Source organism: Alligator sinensis, unplaced genomic scaffold, assembly GCF_000455745.1.
Source record: "Alligator sinensis unplaced genomic scaffold, ASM45574v1 scaffold1052_1, whole genome shotgun sequence".
Taxonomy (NCBI): Eukaryota; Metazoa; Chordata; order Crocodylia; family Alligatoridae; genus Alligator; species Alligator sinensis.
Genome location: NW_005842971.1, coordinates 459,055 through 478,877, shown reverse-complemented (window position 1 = coordinate 478,877; position 19,823 = coordinate 459,055). Strand labels below are relative to the sequence as shown.

The 19,823-nt window shown below is 40.6% G+C and overlaps 1 protein-coding gene across 1 annotated transcript in view; it reads right to left on the bottom strand.

Annotated features, from left to right (window-relative positions):
* Positions 1-3,543: 3,543 nt before the first annotated feature.
* Positions 3,544-19,823, bottom strand: part of ANKRD13C (ankyrin repeat domain 13C) — a 60,616-nt gene continuing 44,336 nt past the window's right edge. Inside the window, exons 11-14 of the mRNA XM_025192833.1 lie at positions 14,610-14,689; positions 12,385-12,483; positions 10,559-10,659; positions 3,544-8,522 (exon numbers count right to left, since the gene is read on the bottom strand). Of these exons, the coding sequence (XP_025048618.1) occupies positions 8,392-8,522; positions 10,559-10,659; positions 12,385-12,483; positions 14,610-14,689 (411 nt within the window). The 3' untranslated portion in view covers positions 3,544-8,391. The remainder of the gene's footprint in view (positions 8,523-10,558; positions 10,660-12,384; positions 12,484-14,609; positions 14,690-19,823) is intronic.

The following is a 19,823-nucleotide window of genomic DNA, read 5'->3' as shown; positions in this document are numbered from 1 at the left end:
TACACAACTCTAAAAGCTAACCTATTAAAGAGTTTGATGTGATGCAACAACTTGCTGGTTTTAAATGAGTAGGTTTTCTAAGTGAAACTAAAACCTGGTGCTTGTAATTTGAGTCTAAGTTTAACCACAATTGTTTTTAAACTGTCATTTTCCTGCAGGAATTTTGAAGTGGGAATTGCCATTTAGATATGCAGTGTCATTTTTAGAATTTGTAGAAATGTAACTTTTTAAAAACTGTTTTCAGTATTTTCTCAATACAGAGAGGTCTATGTCATACCATTGACTCTCCTAGCCTCTTTTTTAGTGGAGTGAAAAAATGATAATCCTAGTAACCAAGACGAAACGTGCAATGTGTAGTTGTGTTTCCATGGACGAGTACCTTGTGCAATCTGACCAGATTCTGTTTTGGAAGTACAAGTACCTAGAGCACTGTACATAGAGCAAGACAACTTGATATTTGGATTCTTTTAATATCACTAATGCCCTAGGATACATGCCATATAGTTACCTGCTTCTGTATTTAGCTAGCAGTGGGAATGCAAAGGGGAGATCATTGGTAATGCACCAAGATTGTCACATACCCTATGAATGTACACAGTCTCTGCATCCCAGTTTTCTGGAAAATAAGGGACAGTCCTACTTTTCTACTGTTTTGTAATGTAATGCAATTTTGAGTAGACGGGGGAAGTGAGGAGCCAGTCTTCAGATGCAGATTCCAGTTGCCCTACACAGATTACTGTTAAGCAGGTAGTGTAGTTGGTGTTTTGTACACATATCTAGTAATATGGGCCTGATGTGTATGAAGGTATATACAAAAAGAGGCACCTTACAAAAGAGGCTTATAAACTGCTACTTTCTACGTCAGTTTTTCATCTGAGATTTGAATACTGCACATTTTAGTTCATGAGCTGCAACAATCAAATGCCTCCATAATTGCTGTTTGGAAGTCGGCATGTGGTAAACCTTTGCCAACCGATTCCACATTTCCTTTTTTCTAATCTCCTATTGAAAATAGCAATGTCAGCTTCTAAATATCAATTAATTTCTATGGAAAGCAGTGGTTGTGGGGGTGGTGTAGTCAAGTTCCCCCTGCCATAAACAGCCCTCTACCCATTCCCTGCCTTTCACTGCCCCCAGTCTCTGCATCTCTCCCTCCTAGTCCTGCCTCTTCTCCCCCCCCGCCCCAACAAACTCCCCACAATCTCTGCCTTTACCTCCCCTCCCCTGGCAGTTCCTGTCAGACACTGCTTAGGCTCTGTTCCCTCCTGAAGAACAGCACTTGGAAGCTCAGCCCTTGCTGGGCTAAACAGCAGCATCAGCACTACTAATTGGCCAGAGGATGGAGTTTCCCTGTACTTGCCCAGGAGGAAATCTAGCCTGAGCCACAGTCAAGTTGCACCTAACTAGCAAAGTGGGGACAAGAAGCTGATCAGTGGGTGTGACTGGCCCCAAGCCAGGCTCTGGGGCAGAGCTGCAGCAGCTACCTGCCCCCCTCCACCCCTGTACTTTGTATGCAAATCTAAGGGGCTTCCCCCATGCTGACTTGAGGGGGGGAAAACTAGACATATTTGAGTACATTTTGGTAATATGGAAAAGCTAAAATGTGTTACTTTTTGCTGCTTTAAAGCAGGTTTATAAACTTGGCCTGGGTGAAGTGGCAAGTATTCTATTCAAATTCAGCTGCTTCGGAAGGACAGTGATTTGATTTGGTGATTCGAGTCACTGTCCTGATTTGATTTGGCCAAATGAGATTCAAAGACTCAGGATCAATTCAGAGATTTGGCCGTAGACTAAACAGACAGCGGTCCTTGACTGTGCTAGACAGCTGCCTCCAGCTGGTACATGGTGGGCAGAGGGAGGGAGGGAAGGGGTGGGGATTGAGACTGGGACAAGCTGCTCAGCTCAGGCAGGGCTTGCAAGGGGGGAGGGCATGGGAGTGGGTTTGTGCCCCTGGATCTGTGTGGGGTGGGCTGAGCTGAGCTGGGCTGTGCTCCAGACGGGCAGCAAAAGGTGCTGGGAATGGGGGCTCTGCCCTGCTGCTGCTTGTCCAGCCGGGGGTGGGGGGATGCCCAACACAGGCACATCCCACTCCAAGTGGAAGGTTCCGGGAGCAGGGGCTGTACCCTCCTGCTGCTCACCCAGCCAGGATGGTGCCACTGCAGGGTCTCAGACAAGTGGTGCACAGTGGTGGAAACTATTCCAGCCTCCTTGCACCTTCAGGACAAGCCATGGCTTTGCCCTGGCTGGGTGAGCAGTGGCAGGGCATGGCGGTGGGCACATGCACCTGGATCAGGGAGGGGCCAGTGGCAGGGGCTATAGGGAATTTTAGGGTGGCTGCAGCGCCCCCCCCCCCATAGCTCCTGCTCCACTGTGCTCCGCAGGGCGGGCGGACCCAGGGCTGCGGCTGGAGGTAGCTTGGAGTACAGCTTGGCCCAGCCTGCCCTGTGCAGAGCCGGTGGCACATGCCCACTCCCCTGCCTTACCGGACCAGTGGGGTGTGGCGGCATGCAGTGGCAGGAGCCCCCCTCCCCAAGTCCTGCGGCTCTCCTGCCTTGGCTGGGAAGCTTATCCCAGCCCCAGCCTTCCCTTGCTATGGGTGCATTTATCTGCCCTCCCCCCTCTGCCCACCACAACAGACTTACCAGCTGGAGGCAGCTGTGTCCAGTGTGGTTGAGGGCTGCTACCTTTTTAGTCTGTGGCCAAATCTCCAAATCAGCATCAAATTGATTCAGCCCCTTTAGTGGGTCTCCCGATTCGATTTGGATTTGGCCACTGAATCAGGCTGAATCTCCTCCAAATAGAATTGGCTACTGAAGCTTTGCCATAGCCCTATTATAAACCATCCGTTTTTCCCCTGTTCTCTGCTGGAAGACCACCAGCAAAAACATTCTTAGAAATACCGAGGATGAGAGAAAGTATATTCTGAGCTCAGATTTAAGCTTTTACAGTGCAGCAAGCTCCTTGGAGGCATGTAAGAGTTTCACTCAGATTGCTTGAACTTATTTCTGCAGATGCTATTGATTTCCTACACACTTGTCACTTCCTAGTCTTGTGACCAATCTTGGCCTAGGCTCTAAATTACCAGTGGGATGATCTGAGAATTATTATATGCTGCTTTATATCTGGTGTTGGGGATGAAAGATCAGAAGCAGGTTCTCCCCTTCCTGCTTCGTGTCAGTTTTAAATGTTTTTCCTAAAATGTAACAAGTTCATACACGTTACATACATGTAATTACATTCTTTGAGGGGGAAAATGTTTAAACTGCATTTCATGTACATCAGATGCTAGCTGAAAAGCCCTACTGAGAGAACAGGAAATTGTCCATTAGTTGTAACAGGGCCAGTATTTTAATGGAGGCAGTAGATACACAGCACTTCCAAAATTGTCTAAGTTGTATTTAGATCTGATCCTAAAAACACTGACTTCTATTGGGACTGCCTACTTACTATCACAAGCATGTATAGGTGCAGCTATGAAAGAAGCTTTTCTACACAGGCTGCAGCTTGAATTTCAGATGACTTGAGAGATGGGAATGAACAGGGTTATATTGAAAATTCAGGATTTTATTTAAAAACTGACCAATAAAATCTCCTTGCAGAAATGTGACAGAGTGCCTGCAGAAACACTCCAGCCTTTCCTCAAATCATAATCCTTGCTCCAACACGTAAGAAATGCCTACAACGTACATAGTCTGTAGTTGAACTGAATTTTCACATCTTGAGCAGTTTCAGAATCAAACAGCATCTTTTGGTCTTTATTCTAACAAATAATACAACCTAAAGTTACTATTAGTGAAGGTGAGTTAAGAATATGGACCACACGAATAGTAAAATGCAAAAAGTGACAATGTTTCCATGATGAGTACAAACTGTTTGGAAGGAAAGTAAAATGTGAAACTGCAGCATTACAGGAAATTTGTTAATACAATTTAAATAATGTAATTATCCTTGCATGAATTTAAAAATCAAGAACAAGTACACTTAAACTGACAGATGCTTTGAATATCAACTTAACAAGGTGGGTTTCCAGCACAAATATATCCCCAGTTGTTTTATAACAAACAATTTAAGTACATATGTCAAGAACTGCAGTTAAAGTGAATACAGTGACTGGAACAGCAGCTACCTAGAAGGAAAAATAAAAATGCATTCCCTTTGCCACAAATTTAAAGCAATGTTTTGGAAGACCAGTAAAACTGAGTTTGGTTAAGAAACGATTCTAGGAATTGGTTTACAAACAATCCCTTGTTTCAGCTTACATAAAATTAGTGGGTGCATTTAATAATTTTTTTTTTTTTTTTTACTCCTAAAAAGGTCATAACCCTAACTGGGAAATATGTCAAGATCAAACAGCTTTTTTGCTGGGTTTTTTAAAAAAGGCATACAAATCAAAGCATTTAGACTGAACAACCTTGAGATAGAGATTTCCTCCCTTATCCAGAGGGGGGGATCTTGAAATCTTTGCCAACTTGACTGAAAGCCATGACATGGAATCAAAAGCAACTTGTATCTCTACATTTTAAACATTCTGAATTTTGACCGTCCATCACGTTTGAATGTTTAACTTTTTGCTTTTTCTGTCGCTGTTAAGTTACAGGTGAGAGATCCAACTAAGAGGGATGTATTTCCAGGACTTCTGCATATTTTAGATATCATCTGAATGTCTTTCATATTCCAGTGTATCTTGTGGAAATATAAAAACAATCTTTTTACATACGCAAGTACGAGTTGCAAAATGTTCAAGCCAACATGCTTCTTGGTATGCAGAAGTGATGAGGCAGTCTCTGTAAAAGGACTGTGGATGTGACAGTCACTCTGCAGGGCAACAAATTCCCCCCAGGTGTTGGGAAGGGCTGGAGGGGACAAGGGAAACCAATGTTTTGCCTGATCATTCCTGTTATAGAAGACAGACTATGTACAGAACATGATATCTTTGTAAAGGACAATGTTGCCCACAGCACAGCTGCAGACTAAGGCTATGCCCAAGTTGAAGATGCTGTGTCAGCATACTGTGCTGACAAAGCACTCCTCAGGGGGATCCAGATAAATTGGAAAAGCTGCCTTTTGTAACAGTATAGTAGAAAAACGTCCCCACAAACAAAACATGACCTCTTCAGGGGAAAAATTGTGCCAGTGTGGATGCATGTATTCCAGGGGCTTCTCCCAAAAGAGCTGTACAAGGCAGGGATCAAATCCCCGCTGCCACCGACAGTTTCAATACAGAAATCACTAATATAAAAGAAAGTTCTCTTACATGCCAAAACTTAAGTGCATTGTTTAGGAAGTCCTATTCTCAAAAAAAATGGGTACATTTCAATAGCCATGTTTTGAAACTCCATCACTGGAAATATGTCCAGGCCAATTATAGTTCACAGTATCACCAAAAGTATGCCAATTCTCATTTAATTTTAGAATGAGACTATTAAAAGGAATCATACTATTGCAGCTGTTCTGAAATAGGCTAAAAACTGGTTACAAAACGTAACATTCGAGTAAGGAACCAGTATATTTTGATTATCTGAAGAATGTAAGACATTCGACTAACTCTTCCTGGTCCCTGGTTGTGGTAACTCCCCAAAGTGGAAAATAACTTTACTACAGAAATCCATTAAAAAAGTCTTAGATGTATGTTTTAAGATGTGGTGTATTTAAACACATCAGAAGAGGGTTTAAACAATTTAGGGATTTGTACCAAAGTCTGTAGAAGAATATTTCCAAAAACTTGAAATGGCCTTTGAATCAGAATCTTAAGTTCACTAGTATAAGTTAGGGATAGTTTCTCAGAGCTCACTCCTGAAGGCTGAGAGGTCTGGCGTCCTCTAGTTTATCTCGAGCCTAATTAACTTTAAAAAATCATCCAAACTTATCTGTAGCAGTGGCTAGATTGCCTTCAATAGAAACTCTCAGGCTACAATAGCTCTTCCTATGTCAGAAAATTATGAGCCTGCCTTCAAATTCTAAATACCCAAAGCATATAGATCCTTCCTTGTAATTCTATGAGGATTTGATCAGCTAATTCATTTTTCCATTCTCCATTTAGAAAAAATGTCCCATTTGAAAATGTCTGCAACCACTAAAGACTTCAGTTCCTAGGTATGGCGTGGTGTCTTTACTACTGAGGGCCACAGTTTTAGTTCTTCCCAAATGTGGCCAAGGAAGGACTGACACCACTGGATATTCAGGCATTCCAACCATGCATCCATAAAATGGTTCAAAGCAGCAGCAGCACCCTCCATGCTGGACCTCTCCGAAGCATAACACTGACCCACAGAGCTGACAGGAAATTTAGTCTCTGTACATACAACCCTGGCCTCTTCCTGCTAAGGATTTTAGTGAATGCCAAGGGAAAGCATGAGATTACTAATATTCATGTTAAAGACGTAAACATCCTTAGGTATCTGTAATTACCTGGAAGAACAAGTCCTATCATTTCTACTAAATATTCTGCATCTTTTACTGGTAGAGCACTTTGGGAATAACTGCAAAAAAAAAAAAAAAAAAAAAAAATCACAATTCCCTTTGATTTACCTCCTTATTTTTCCTTTGTTACCTTCTTTACAAATTGCAATCAGTTTCTCCAGTGCACAAGAATTAGCCTTCAAAGTAACCATTTTGTACCTATCAGTCTACAAATTTAGCCTGCTACTGGAACAGGGCATATCCTTAATTTCCTATTTTCAGTCCATTCACTACACAAGATGATGTAGTAGGGCTCACTCATTTATAGAGTGCATACTATATTTCTCAAGGGAAGCTTCTTTGGATTGATACAGACTGACAGGAATCTAAAGTCTTTTTTGGAAGTCTATTCTAAATATTTCCCCTTGCTATGGATGTGGCTGACAAGTCTGCTGTTATTGCATCATGATTTAGCCATCTCATTTCATTGTCTGCATGACTAATAAGATTGGCTACCTTTACTAACCATTGACAATGGTCATTATAATCAATACTGATAATCACTCTGTTGGTTTCCAGGAGTAGTAGTAGTTTAACTACAGTGCACAGAGAATATAATTTTGAAATTATTTACATTTTTATACATTTACACCACAGCTTCTTAATACAAACAAATAGCACCATTAGCCTTTCACACATTCTTTCTAGCAAAACAAAAAGCTAGATTACCTTCAAATTTAGGACACTGGAACCTCTTAGAACAAAAATAAACCCCCCAAAGTCAGAATACTGTAACTTCTGATTTTAAAACCTATCTTTAAAAATGAACACACTCCTTACATGGGAAGAGAAAGAAAACAAAACTGGAAATTTCCTAGGTATTTGAAAAATGTGTACACTTTAAAACCTTTGCCATGAGTTCTATTCAATGTGCACTACACTTAAACTAGGTTTTCAAGAAATTCATTTTGTTTTTGCTTAGGAGTCTAACGTTTGAACTTATTTTTGCAGTAACTCTTAATGCATCCAATATATTCCAGTGTGCTGGAGGACATTAATACAAGACTGCCCAGGTGATGTGCAGGTATTACGGAGCAATCTCCTAACCAAGTGTAAAATTATCCAAGTAATGCAATTTCTAGGCAGATGAAGTCTCTCTCCACACATACTCATCAACACCATATTATGAACACAGAAAGGACGTTGCAAACCAGTATGAAAAAGATAATATTTGCAGATTCTATGAAAGGAAGATTAGAAAACAACTTTCAATGAAGACATTGACAGTTCAGATAAGGAGATGGATAGCACCATAATGGATTTGCCCTAAGGTGCTAAAGGAGGTACCTTATTCCCTGCAAAGTGAATGCTATTTCTGAAGTGTATTGCAATATGTAAATGCAATTGTTTAATGGTTACCATTTGGTTCATTCATCTACAGAAAATGCATTCCCTCTAATATACGTTCAACTAACATTCAAATTACTGAACTATACATAATGTTACATAGTTTACAATTTATGAAAACAAAGCTTGAAAGAATATAATAAGATCATCTTAAGTAAGGTGGGATGTTTTAAAGGGCTAATATCCAGCTATTTCAATTTTTATGCTAATGGTCCAAGTGCTTCTTTGTATCACCAAGAAAAAATGTAAAAAAATTTAAAAACAAATGACAGTCCTCACAGCTTCTTAGTATCCTTAGGGTCACTGAAGTGTCAGACTACCATGCTTGCAGTACTGGATGTATAAAAGTGTAAATGACACATCAGGAGACTTGCTGTAATTCAGATACTAGATTAGATGCCCATTAGAGTGAATCTTAGTACATCAGTCATTCAGTGTATGTTCCCTTTTCTTCTGGATCATTTTTAAAAGTTTATCCCTTCCATACCGACCCACTCCTATACCTATGCCTGTGGGTTATTTGCATCCACTTGCTTGCACTGTGGTATGCTGGTATTGTTATTCACAGTTCACTTTCCAGTTAAATTAAAGATCCGGAAAACGGCTGGGGTCCTCCTTGTAGTCATCAGGAATAGTGAAGATGGATTCATCAAACTCATCATAGCGAAACTCCTGAAAAGTCACAGTGGCTGTGATGGTGGGAAACACAGGTATGTCTAGACAGTGCACAGAATGGCACAGGAGAAAGCAGAGAAACACAGGTTACTCATATTTTAATACCGACTTATTAGTTTATTTAATACATGAAGCCTAACTTTACATTTAAATATTTTGTACAACCAAAATTTAAAAAAAAGCTGTAAAAGCTTAAAAAAGGAGGGGCTAGAGAAAACTATCACAAGTCAACCAAATTCAGAGAGGAAAAAAGAGGTAGCACAGTGCACCATTTAAAGAGAGATTAGGAATCTAATGTTTGACACAGGTGTCTATCATATAAACCAATGTTACCATATTTACTCACATACCACATGCAACTTTCCCACAGATATCAGCCCTCCAAAACTGGTTAGTTGGAATAGCTGTAAAAATGGTTGCCACTTTTTTTTCTGGCTAAGCAAGCAGCAAGACCAGAGCCAGAGTTAAACCTCTCACAGCCACTACTAGCTGAGTACTGTAGCTTATGCCTGAACTAAGCTGGCTCAGGCCAAGCAAGTGGCCACATGCAGTCTGTAGTATCTTGATAAGGCTTGAGGTATGGAAATAAAATTTTATTATTCATGAGAACTTATATAAATAATTATTTACAGTAAAAAAGTAACAGCCTTGTTACTATCCTTGCAAGGGTCTGGGGCCTATACTTGTCGCTGTCCTGCCACACTAGGAAGTTCCTGCTGCCTCACCTCAGACAATGGGACGCCAAGTTGTCTGGATGCTCTAAGTTTCCAGAAGAATTTACTCTATGCTATGAAAATGGCCATGGCTCTAGAAAAAAAACTTTTCCTATATTCTGCCTGCCAAAAACAAGGTGTGCCCCTTACTTAGGGGCACATAGTATGCAAGAAAACAGGAAGAGTGCTTTTCCCCCCCATGTTCTTTGTACAGATGAATAACTGAACAACATACTAATCTCAGGATAATCCAGAGATCTGGTCTGGATGAGCACCAAGTTCCAGGTGCCTTCAATAAGCATCGGAATCTAGTAGATGAGAAAAGCTGAGCTGGAAATTCTCAGTATTATAAAATCTTATTTCATAAGTGTTTCATAATCCATTTCCATTTGGGCAACAGAGTCATCAGACTGGTTAAACAACACAGATATAGACTACTTCAAATATGAGAAAGGCTTTGGCTAAGGATTCTGGTTAAAGGCTTTATGGGCAGGCATGGCAGACATTTTAATTAAAGTAAAAAACAGCCTACACAAATTTAAAAACCAAGTGTAAATTCAGCCCTCAGAGTTACCGTAGTTTCTACTGAATAGTGCAGAAGTTGTGCACATGTAACAAGTTAATGTTTAATGTATTCAAACCAACTGAAGAGATAAAAAACACAAACTAGAGAAAGTTTATTTTTGAACCTCAGCTGCTATTTGTTAACTGGTTGGCTATGCTTTTTGATGGTATATGTGAGAATGCTTAATTTTTAAAAGAACTATTTCAGTTAGAGCCTTTTGCTATACAAATCAGTGTCATTGCACAAAAAATGAGTAAATGTATTTTACCTCTTTTCTGTTGGCAACAATTAGAAATTAAAACTTGGTGTTCACTGGTGATCTACATGAATCATGAGGTGCAATGAAAATGAAATATACAGTGGGCGCAGTAGTCTAATAACACTGTGCAGTAGTGTATTGCAGCACAGACACTGCTAATATGCTACTGTGAAGTATTATTAGTCTACTGCGCAGCGGTGTCACTAGAAAGGTGTTTGCCAGGGCTACATTAAGATTGCAGAGTTACTGTGTCAGGGGCTTCTGCTATTCACTCACACTCCAGATGATTAGTAAAAAGGAAAGTGCTTTCTTGGTTGGTGGCTGTTTTCCATCTCAGATGCCATATTCTTAATTCTGTCACTAGTCCTAGCTAGTATTTCTTCTATTTGCCAAGGCCCAATGATATTCCTCTAAAGCCTAATGCAGCGAATGAGAACCGTCTTTCCTTAAAATAAACAAACTCCATTAAATTCCTTACACAAAATGTAATCACTTCTTGGAAATGGGGATAGCTAACTGAAGTTGAAAATGTCATCTTACCTAGCTTTACAGGAAAGCCTGGTGGAAGCTTCATCTGAACAAATTCTCTAAGTTTGTTAAAGTGCTTGAAGGGTGCAATTACTTCTAAAACATTCAATAATCTGAAAAGGAAAGTGAATTTTCATTAGGTGAGTTTCTCTTTTACCAGCTTAATTTTTTTCCCCTCAGTGAGTCAGTGTCTAATGAAGATAAAGAACTAAAAATTAGTTGTCTAAATACTTGCTATTAGTCCTGTGATGACAAAGCACTGCTACTCTGACAGTGACACAGCAAGGTCCAGCTTTCAGTAATCCACACTATCATATACATATTATGTTAGCATTAGCAAAAAGTGCTTTTTTCTAGCTCTGATAAGCCACCAGTGGCTAGACCCAAAAATTATGCCACGGATTACCAAACATCCATTCTCAAAAATGGTCCTCCAACTTAAATTCTAACACTATTTTGGAGTCTTTAGACTACTGTGGGCGAGTCTTCACGTTCATTAATGTGCTTTTGCTATTGCGGATAAAATGCAGTACCTATAATGTGAGGTAATAAATAAATGTGCATTAGGCTGCCCTAATGCACAGTAGCCTAATTTTACTGTGCATTAGCGTATTAGCACGGTTTTCGACGCGACACACTAATGCATGGTAAAACAGGCTACTGAGCATTAAAGCACACATGTAGATGTGCCTTGCAATGCTTAAATTGCAAGCTTTCATGTATTATCACTAGCCATTTTCTACAAACTACTAACATATAGACATATTGTTAACATAGCAGAGAATGAATTTAAAAAATAGTATCATCCCATATCATAACATATTCAGTCAGTGAATTTGTTGATATGTCTCAGTAGTCTCAGAAGAATGAACAAACTTCAATGGAGACACCTCTTTGACTGAAAGTGAGTCTTAGGCCACTGCTGACAAACTACACTGTTCCTGAAGTCATATTCAAGAGGCACTACAATACACCGCGGGCATTGGGAGGAGAAAGACTCTTTCAATAGCAAATAACTAGACATTCATTTCTTCAAACTCATTCTATCCACACCACTTCCTTTTACAGCATCAATTTCCTGATCTCCTACTGAATGCCCTTTTGTTTTCTCTCCAGTCACAGCACTGACACACTCCCACCATCATTTGCCATCAACTGTTGGTTTCTTTGTCATCTCAGCAGAACCCCAAGATCACATACCAAGTGGATCAAAGGCCTCAAATGCTGTGTTTAGAGCATTTGCTCCACACAACATTTAGAAGAAACATGGCAGTACGTTAGAAGAGAGCTTGCATTAAGTTACCACAGGGACAGAAATGACCTGGGAAGATACTTTATAATAACAATAAATCCTCTCTTCACCTTGTCTTTGACTCTTACACATGATGTATGCTGGGCTAACTCTCCTGAAAACTCCTGAACATAAAACTCAACTCAGCCTCAAGATGGAACCGCAATTAATTTTTTATGGCGCTACTGAGGGATTTTACCAAAATCACACGACAAATACCGAAACATTAAAATGTGGACCATTAGCAATATCTTGCAACATAAGACTAGAAACACATTGCTAGATGATCTTTGAGCCTTTTTTTTTGGTTTGTTTTTTTTTTAAACACTAGCTTTTGAAAACACTTCAATTTCTGTCAAAATATTCACACAGTGCTGAAGTGTCTCTATGCTTTGAAAAAACTGTTGGGTGACTGGTAAAGTTAAAAGTTCATTTGCTTGCCAATGTTTTCACTCATATTTCTAAGTTGGCAACATCTGAATGAAGACACAAGGAAGTTTTGCTGCTTATTAGAGAACAACTTTTATAGCTAGTAATTTTCACTTACGATTCAATTCCTAAGGGAAATTCCTGGCTCATGGCTATTGTGGCTTTAAAGGTTTTCTTGCTTTCCTTGCAGACCAGTTCTCTACCCAGATGAGGAGCTCTTAAGAAAGAAACAGTTGATTTTAATGGGATGCTTCTTTTACAGAAATGAAATTAGATTTTAGTTAAGGCAAGGAATATATATAAGGCTGTCAAACAATTAAAAAAAAGAACCGTCATTAATCACGAGATTAAAAAAACAGTTGCGATTTACTGCAATTTTAAATCATGCAATTAAACAATACTAGAATCTCAATTTATCATAATTGTATTTTTGGATGTACACAAACCCTAGACAGTCCCCAAGACCTGTCCCTCCAACCCTTCCCCCCCCCATACATTTACCTGCACCCAGCTCCTGAGTGTGTAGGTGTGTGCATGTGCACGCATACATGCGTGTCTGTGGCTAGGCAGGGAGGGGCCGCTTTTGCAGCACAGGCAGGCATGCAGCAGTGAGGAGAGAGGGGCTGCTTTTTCCACACACCCCCCATCACCAGAAGTGATTAACGCACATTAAAAAAAAAAAATGCAAAAATCAAATAAATGCATTATTCATGAGAGTTAATTGCGATTGACAGCCCTAATGGTATATAGGTAAATCTGATATTTTTCATTTAACCAACTCAAATAGTTGAAAATATTCTTCTTTGCAAGCTTTCAGGTGTCAAAGCTACCCTTTGTCAGGCTGAGGAAACATCTGCAATTAGTCTGTTCTCTTCCTAGACAGAATGAATAGTAAAGAAACCAGAGGCTGGTATGCATGGAAGAAAGCCAGTCAGCGAAGATGTAAATTCAAGAGTCAGTGGTGTTATTTCATGATGATCACCATCCAGAATGGTAAAATACAGGCCACCATCTACAAGAAACTCATGGACCAACATACATATCTGCACAGAACCAGCAATCACCCTAAGCACACCAAGACAGCTGTAATATACACCCAAGCCCTCCGATACTACCAAATTTGCACTGAGAACACCCGCGATTGCCATCTCACGAATCTCAAAAAGGCTTTCACTTAAAACAAGGACACTCCTCCAGAGAGATGCATTACACTATTGAAAGACCCACCCGGAAACCATGTAAAGAATTGATATAGTACAGAAGGAAAATCCCCCTGGATCGCACACCACTGGTTATGACATGTCCCTCCCCAGAACCTACATGGAAAATCCTCAAACAATTGTAACCCATACTAAAAGAAGACCCAATTCTTAAAGAGATTTTCCTATTCTAGCTTTCAAACAAGCACCAAACCTCACTAACCTCATTACCAAAAGCACCCTGCACCTCCGCACCTTGCCCCCTGGAGGAAGGAGGGGGAGCCTAGAGATCCCAGATCCTGCTGTAGCCAAAGCAATGGGAGGGAGTGATAGCCAGGCGGGAGCCTGAGGGCCACAAATTTACCCCTCATGGGCTGCATGTGGCCTGGGGCCATGAGTTGAACAGCCTTGATCTAATGCAATTAAAAATCCATCAAGATTATCATATAACCTATTATATGCTTTATTTAACGTCTCCCCCTGTTTGGTAAATCTTGCTACTTAACATAGTATCTCGATTAAGACTACAAATTAACTGAAACATGGACTACATAATCACTGTTTTTTTGTGAAGAACATAGTACACTTCAGCATCCACAAACTAAAACACTTAGGGAAAAATTAACTCAATGACTATAGTTAAGATGCGCTGACTTCTAAGACATGGTGGTAGATAAATTTACACAAGGTTTGGCTGCTGAGAAGCTTCATAGACATTTTTCAGAAATGCCCTCTTTTGGACACAGATTAAGACTCATGCCACAAGTTATATATTTAATTTTGCAACTTATTTGACACTACCACCATAAGCAAAAGTCTAATAAATGTTGTAGATAGAAAGCTGTACTGAAGTAGTCTGAAACAGACTTTAAACTTTTAGAATATCTTTATATTTTGAGCTTTGGGTATCGAAGAATATGAAAGTTAAAATACTGTTATGTTTTCTGTTGATTGTACTGTCCAATTAGTTATATATGCAGCATATTCTTACAGATAAAGAATTCATGCCCTTTTTGATTCATGCTAATCTAGAGAAAAGTGTAAATATTTTACAGGTCAAGGCAAGAAAATACAGAAACAATAAGTGATATAAAGATATAAGCTACATCTACAGTTGAAAAAAGAATAAAATGGAAATACTTACTTTCCATTTTCAGCTGATATGTACTCTTCCCATGTAATTGTGTTGGGTGGAGGTGGAGTAAGAGACTGTCGTCTAACAGGCTGTTAAGGAAAACAAGTCATTATTTGTATAACAGTGAATTACTGCAGGGTACTGTACCATACAAGAGGCACTGCATTTTGAAATCTATAACGAGCAGTATTCCTTCCAGCCCGTATGAAGCCATGCAAGTTTAACAGCTCCATACAATCTCTACCTCCTGTTCTTCCTCCCCCTGACAACTATCCCTTTGCTCACTAAGCTTGAAACATTAAGTTGGACACTGTGGTAGTGTTAGGTACTGTCCAAACAGAAGAACTCCTGCACCAAAGAGCCTTCGATCCAAAGTAAGTATATATTTTAGATATCTAACAAATCCATCACATCAAGCTTTATTTTAATAAAGCCAATAACAAAAACACGAGGATGGCAACCATTTTAAAAGCCTGTACATGCATCTGTTCTCAGGAACCTCTGGGCTAAGTACAAATGGACAAAAAGCCTGAAGCTGAATTAATTTAATCTTCCCAGGTTAGTCTAACCTGCATAGATTGAACTGATCAGCAAATGAACAGACATTCACTTTTGATTCCAGAGATGCAGCCACATGCCTGCAGTGGCTCATGCCAGATACCAGGGAATACTAGAGCATATCTATCTCCCTGCTCGGCTGGAACAGACAGCTTGGGCCAAGGCAAAGCATCCTGGGATGCTGGGAGACAGAGTTAACTTGAATCTGGAGGGGGATCTGGGACAGAAGTTCAATAAACTGATTTAACCTAAATCAGTTCAAGTCTGATACTACATCCCTCCAGGTTTATCGTAAATCAGTTTTGGCCATTTTGAAAGTGGTTTATGCGCACTGAACTTCTATTGTGTTCCTGATATGAACTGGTTTCTGATCACTTATACTGGTTTATGTGTACTTTCAATCCACAGCCCTGGAGATCAGAAGCTGAGAGGTAAACAGGGCAAGGAGAACAGTGTTGTGGTATGCTGCTGAGGCCATTTTGAAGCACTTGGATAAAAGGGGTGTGCCTGATAATTTGAAGCACTCTGGAATTCAAAATGCTTCAAACACATTTCTGACCATGGTGTGAAATGCCAGTGTTCTCATTACTCATTCTTGACAGCCAGTCTGAGACTGTAGCAGTATTAAGTTACTGGTTCTCAACCTTTTTAGACTTTTAAGATTTAAGCCACCCCTCATTAAATCTAAGGCACTCCTGCATTATGTGGTACCCTTGCAGAGGGGCCAGTCAATACAGGCAAAAGAACAGCCAGGCATGGACTGAGCCTAAGCCTGTGCCTATCTGCTTATCTCCTCATACCTCATGGCACCCTTCAAAGGCTGACGTACCACTCGTGGCACCCCCAGGTGCACTAGCACCTTTGTTGAGAATTACTGTGCTAGGATTTTCTTTGGATAATACCTACCTCCAACGTGGAGTTTTACAAATTGACCAAGACCCACCATGGCTTCCACCTCCCAGAACCCCAGGCCAAGCAACTTTCACTTATTGCCCAAGATCCACAAACCTGGCAACCAAGGACGCCACACTGTTTCTCGCACTGGCATCATCTTGGAGGGAGTTTCTAGCTACATTGACTCTATCCTATTCCCATATGCCATAGGAGCTGTCAGCTACTTGAAAGACACCACCGATTTCCTAGAAAAAGTGGGTTCCACTGGAAAACTTCTAGCTACTTTAGCTACCAGGGATGTCACTTCTTTATATACCAACATCTCCCACGACGATTAAAAGCCATAAAAAGTCACCCTTGATGAGGAGACTGCCTCCATATCCATTGCACTCTCTCACTTTGACCTTGCTCCAGATCCAAATGGCAGCTATGCCTCCTTGTCACAAAGTCCACATCATCACTGGATTAAGCAACACATATTATAACATCTGAGATTCATTCAGCTGCACCTCTACCAATATCATATATGCTATCACTTGCTTACAGTGCCTCTCTGCTGTCTACGTTGGACAGATGGGGAGACCCCTATGTTAAAGAATGAATGAGCATTGACTTGACATTAATTCCACAAAGACATACAAGCCTGTAGCAGAAGACTTAACCTCCCTGGAAATTCCATCATCACTGAGCTCAAAGAAACTGTTTTTAAACGATGCCATTTTAAAAACCAACTTGTATAGGAAACTGCAGAACAAGAAATCATCCACACTGGATTGTGTTAACTATGGTCTAAACCATAGTATGGATTCTTATTCCATTAATTAGATTCATTTTTGTAATCCCCATGTTCCTCAATGAGTTAGCTACTTAGTTTCTCTCTCGTAGGACCAGACCTCCCCCAGCAGTGCCCCTCTTTTTCTCCCTCTTCTCTATCCTTTGTATTCTAATCACAACTTTCTATTTATGGATTTATGGTAATATATTTCTGCTTCCTGCAATTCATTCTTAGTATCTGACGAAGTAAGCTGCTGCTTATTAAAGCTTATGTAGACTAACTAAATCAGAGATACAAGGCATAAGTCTACCCTGCCTCCCGCCTGACTTGAGTCCAGACTAACATGGTTAACTACCTCTATCTACCCTCAAAAGTCTTTAATTAAAAATAAAGTATATACTTTACATGGTGAGGTTGCTGTAAAAATCACTGTGAATAAAACTTCAGATATACATATATCCATGTTTTTAAACACATTTAGCATCTTTAAAAAAAAGAGCTACACTTTTAAAAACGATATCTCCAAAGACACTCTAAAGAGAACTTGTCTCCAACTGATTTATCTGAACACCTAAACAATTTGGAATTGTTTAACATGAAAATAATTGCTTGTTCTTGCCTGGTTGTGAATGAGTATTTAGACTTGTTTTCCCAACTTCAGATCCGTAACATCTCATATAGGTTAGCAGGCACTGCTGTGTGCTTGGCGCTTTTGAAAATATAGCCTCTTTTTGATTCACATAAATGGACTTGCCTAATTTGGGACATGTACTTTTAAAATCTTGGCCTTATACTTTTAGCATGCAATAAGAACTAGAAACCTATTCTTTGAAACTCTTGTTACAAGTTTTGCAATGGCCATGAACGACCAGTACAAATTACTTTTAAGGGGCCCCAGAATAAATAGTAATTTCAGTAACTGAATAAACTATGTCCTCGCTAATACTATTCGTCCTTTCCTATGTATCCTCTCAGCAGACTACTGGAGGCCACTACGTTTAGGGACCACTGTAATTTGGGCTTCAGGAGATTTCAAGGGAAAGTCCAAAATTTAGTGGTCCTCCTGAAGACCTAGAAAACTATGATTTGGCCAGAAATGGCCTGAAACCACAGGGGACAGGGAGAGCAAGGAAAAAAGTTTTAAAAAATATACCACAAAACTTACCTGCAGTATGGAGAAGGTAGGCAGCAGAGCCCTAGAAACTGTGGAAGTCCCACATGTTTCCAGAGGCAGCCTAGTACAGACTGAGGCCCTGCTGGGACTCAGCCAATCAAGTTGTTAAGATTCCCCACTTTGGTAGGGAGTTTAAAAGCTGCTCGGATCAGAGCAGAGCAGGTAAGTACCCTCTGCCCTAAAGGCTGCAGGCATAGGTATGCTGGGTGCCTGCCTACCCCCAAAGCCAGGTGTAGGGCAAAAGATGCCCCCCCCACCGCAGGGGCTTCCCAAGCCCCACTTTGCTTTGCTGCTGCACAGGAGTAGAAAGGAATTTCTCCCTTCCATAGACTCACAGATGTTAGGGGCTGGAAGTAACCTCATGAGATCACTGGGTCCAGCACCCTGCACTTGGGCAGAAAAGACTGCTGGGATCAGTTGACCCCAGCAAGGTGCACATCAAGACGTCTTTTAAAGATCTCCAGGGTAGGTGATTGTACCACCTCTGGGGGGAGTCTGTTCCAGACCCTAGGCACTTGAATCGTAAATAAGTTTCTCCTTATGTCCAATCTGAAGCTATCTTCAAGCTGTTTGTGGCCACTGGTTCTTGTCTTCCCTTGGGGTGCCTTGGTGAACAGATGCTCCCCAGGCCTTGATGTACGCCCCTTACATACTCATAGGCTTCCACGAAGTCCCCTCTAAGTCTTAACACCAAATCCAAATCACTGATGTAAACGTTGAAAAGCACTGGTCCAAGAAATGAACACTGGGAGACACCACTGGTCACCTTTAGCAATGTTGATTCAGTTCTGTCTATTAATACTCTCTGGGTCCTACCTCGGTCTAACAGTTAGCCAGCAGACCATGAAGTAGTCGAGGCTGCATTTTTCCAATTTTACCATGAGGACATCGTGGGAGACAAAGTCAAACGCCTTTTTGAAATACAAGTATATGACATCAACCTTATTTCCCTTATCCAGGTGGCGAGTTACCTGATTATAGAAGGAAATGAGACTGGTCAAGCATGACCAGCCTGCAATGAAGCCATGTTGGTTTTCATTTCGAATACTTCCTTCAGTTAGCCTATCAATTATGGAGTCTTTGATAATTTTTTCCAGGATTTTTCCAGGGATTGAGGTCAAACTGACTGACCTGTAATTATCTGGGTCCTCCTTTCTCGCTTTCTTGAAGATAGGCACCACAGCGGCCCTCTTCCAGTCTTCTGGGACCTCCCCCTAGCAGCGTAAGTCTTCAAATAGCTTTGCCATAGGTCATGATTGGTGATGATGTTGGCCAATTCTTTCAGCACTCTCGGGTGTAGTTCATCCAGTCCTGCTGACTCATAGATATCCAGCCTCTCTAGGTGTTCCCCCACAAGATCTTCACCAACTATGGGAGGGTGATCACCCCCACACCTTGATCATCTTATATCTTGTCAAGCAGGCTCACACCCTTGGACAGGTGGAATACCGATGCAAAGTATTAGTTTACGAGTTTGGTTTTCTCCTGAATGTCGATTATAGCGGTTCCATTTCATTCAGCAGGGCCCTATTTTTCCCTTATTTTTACTCTAACTTCCTACGTATCTAAAGAAGGACTTTTTATTGTCCTTGATTCCAGTTGCCAATTTGAATTCGGTTTCTGCCTTTGCTTTTCTAATCTGCTCCCTACAGGTGCAGGTTATTGCTCCATGGTAGTAACTCCTGACTTCCATCCCTTATACACTTCTCTTGTCAATTTCAGGATGTCCATGACTTCCCTATCGAGCCAAGGGGGTCTCCTGGCCCTTTTGCTACCTTTCTTTCAAAAGGAAATGAATGTCCTTTGTGCTCCAAGGATTATA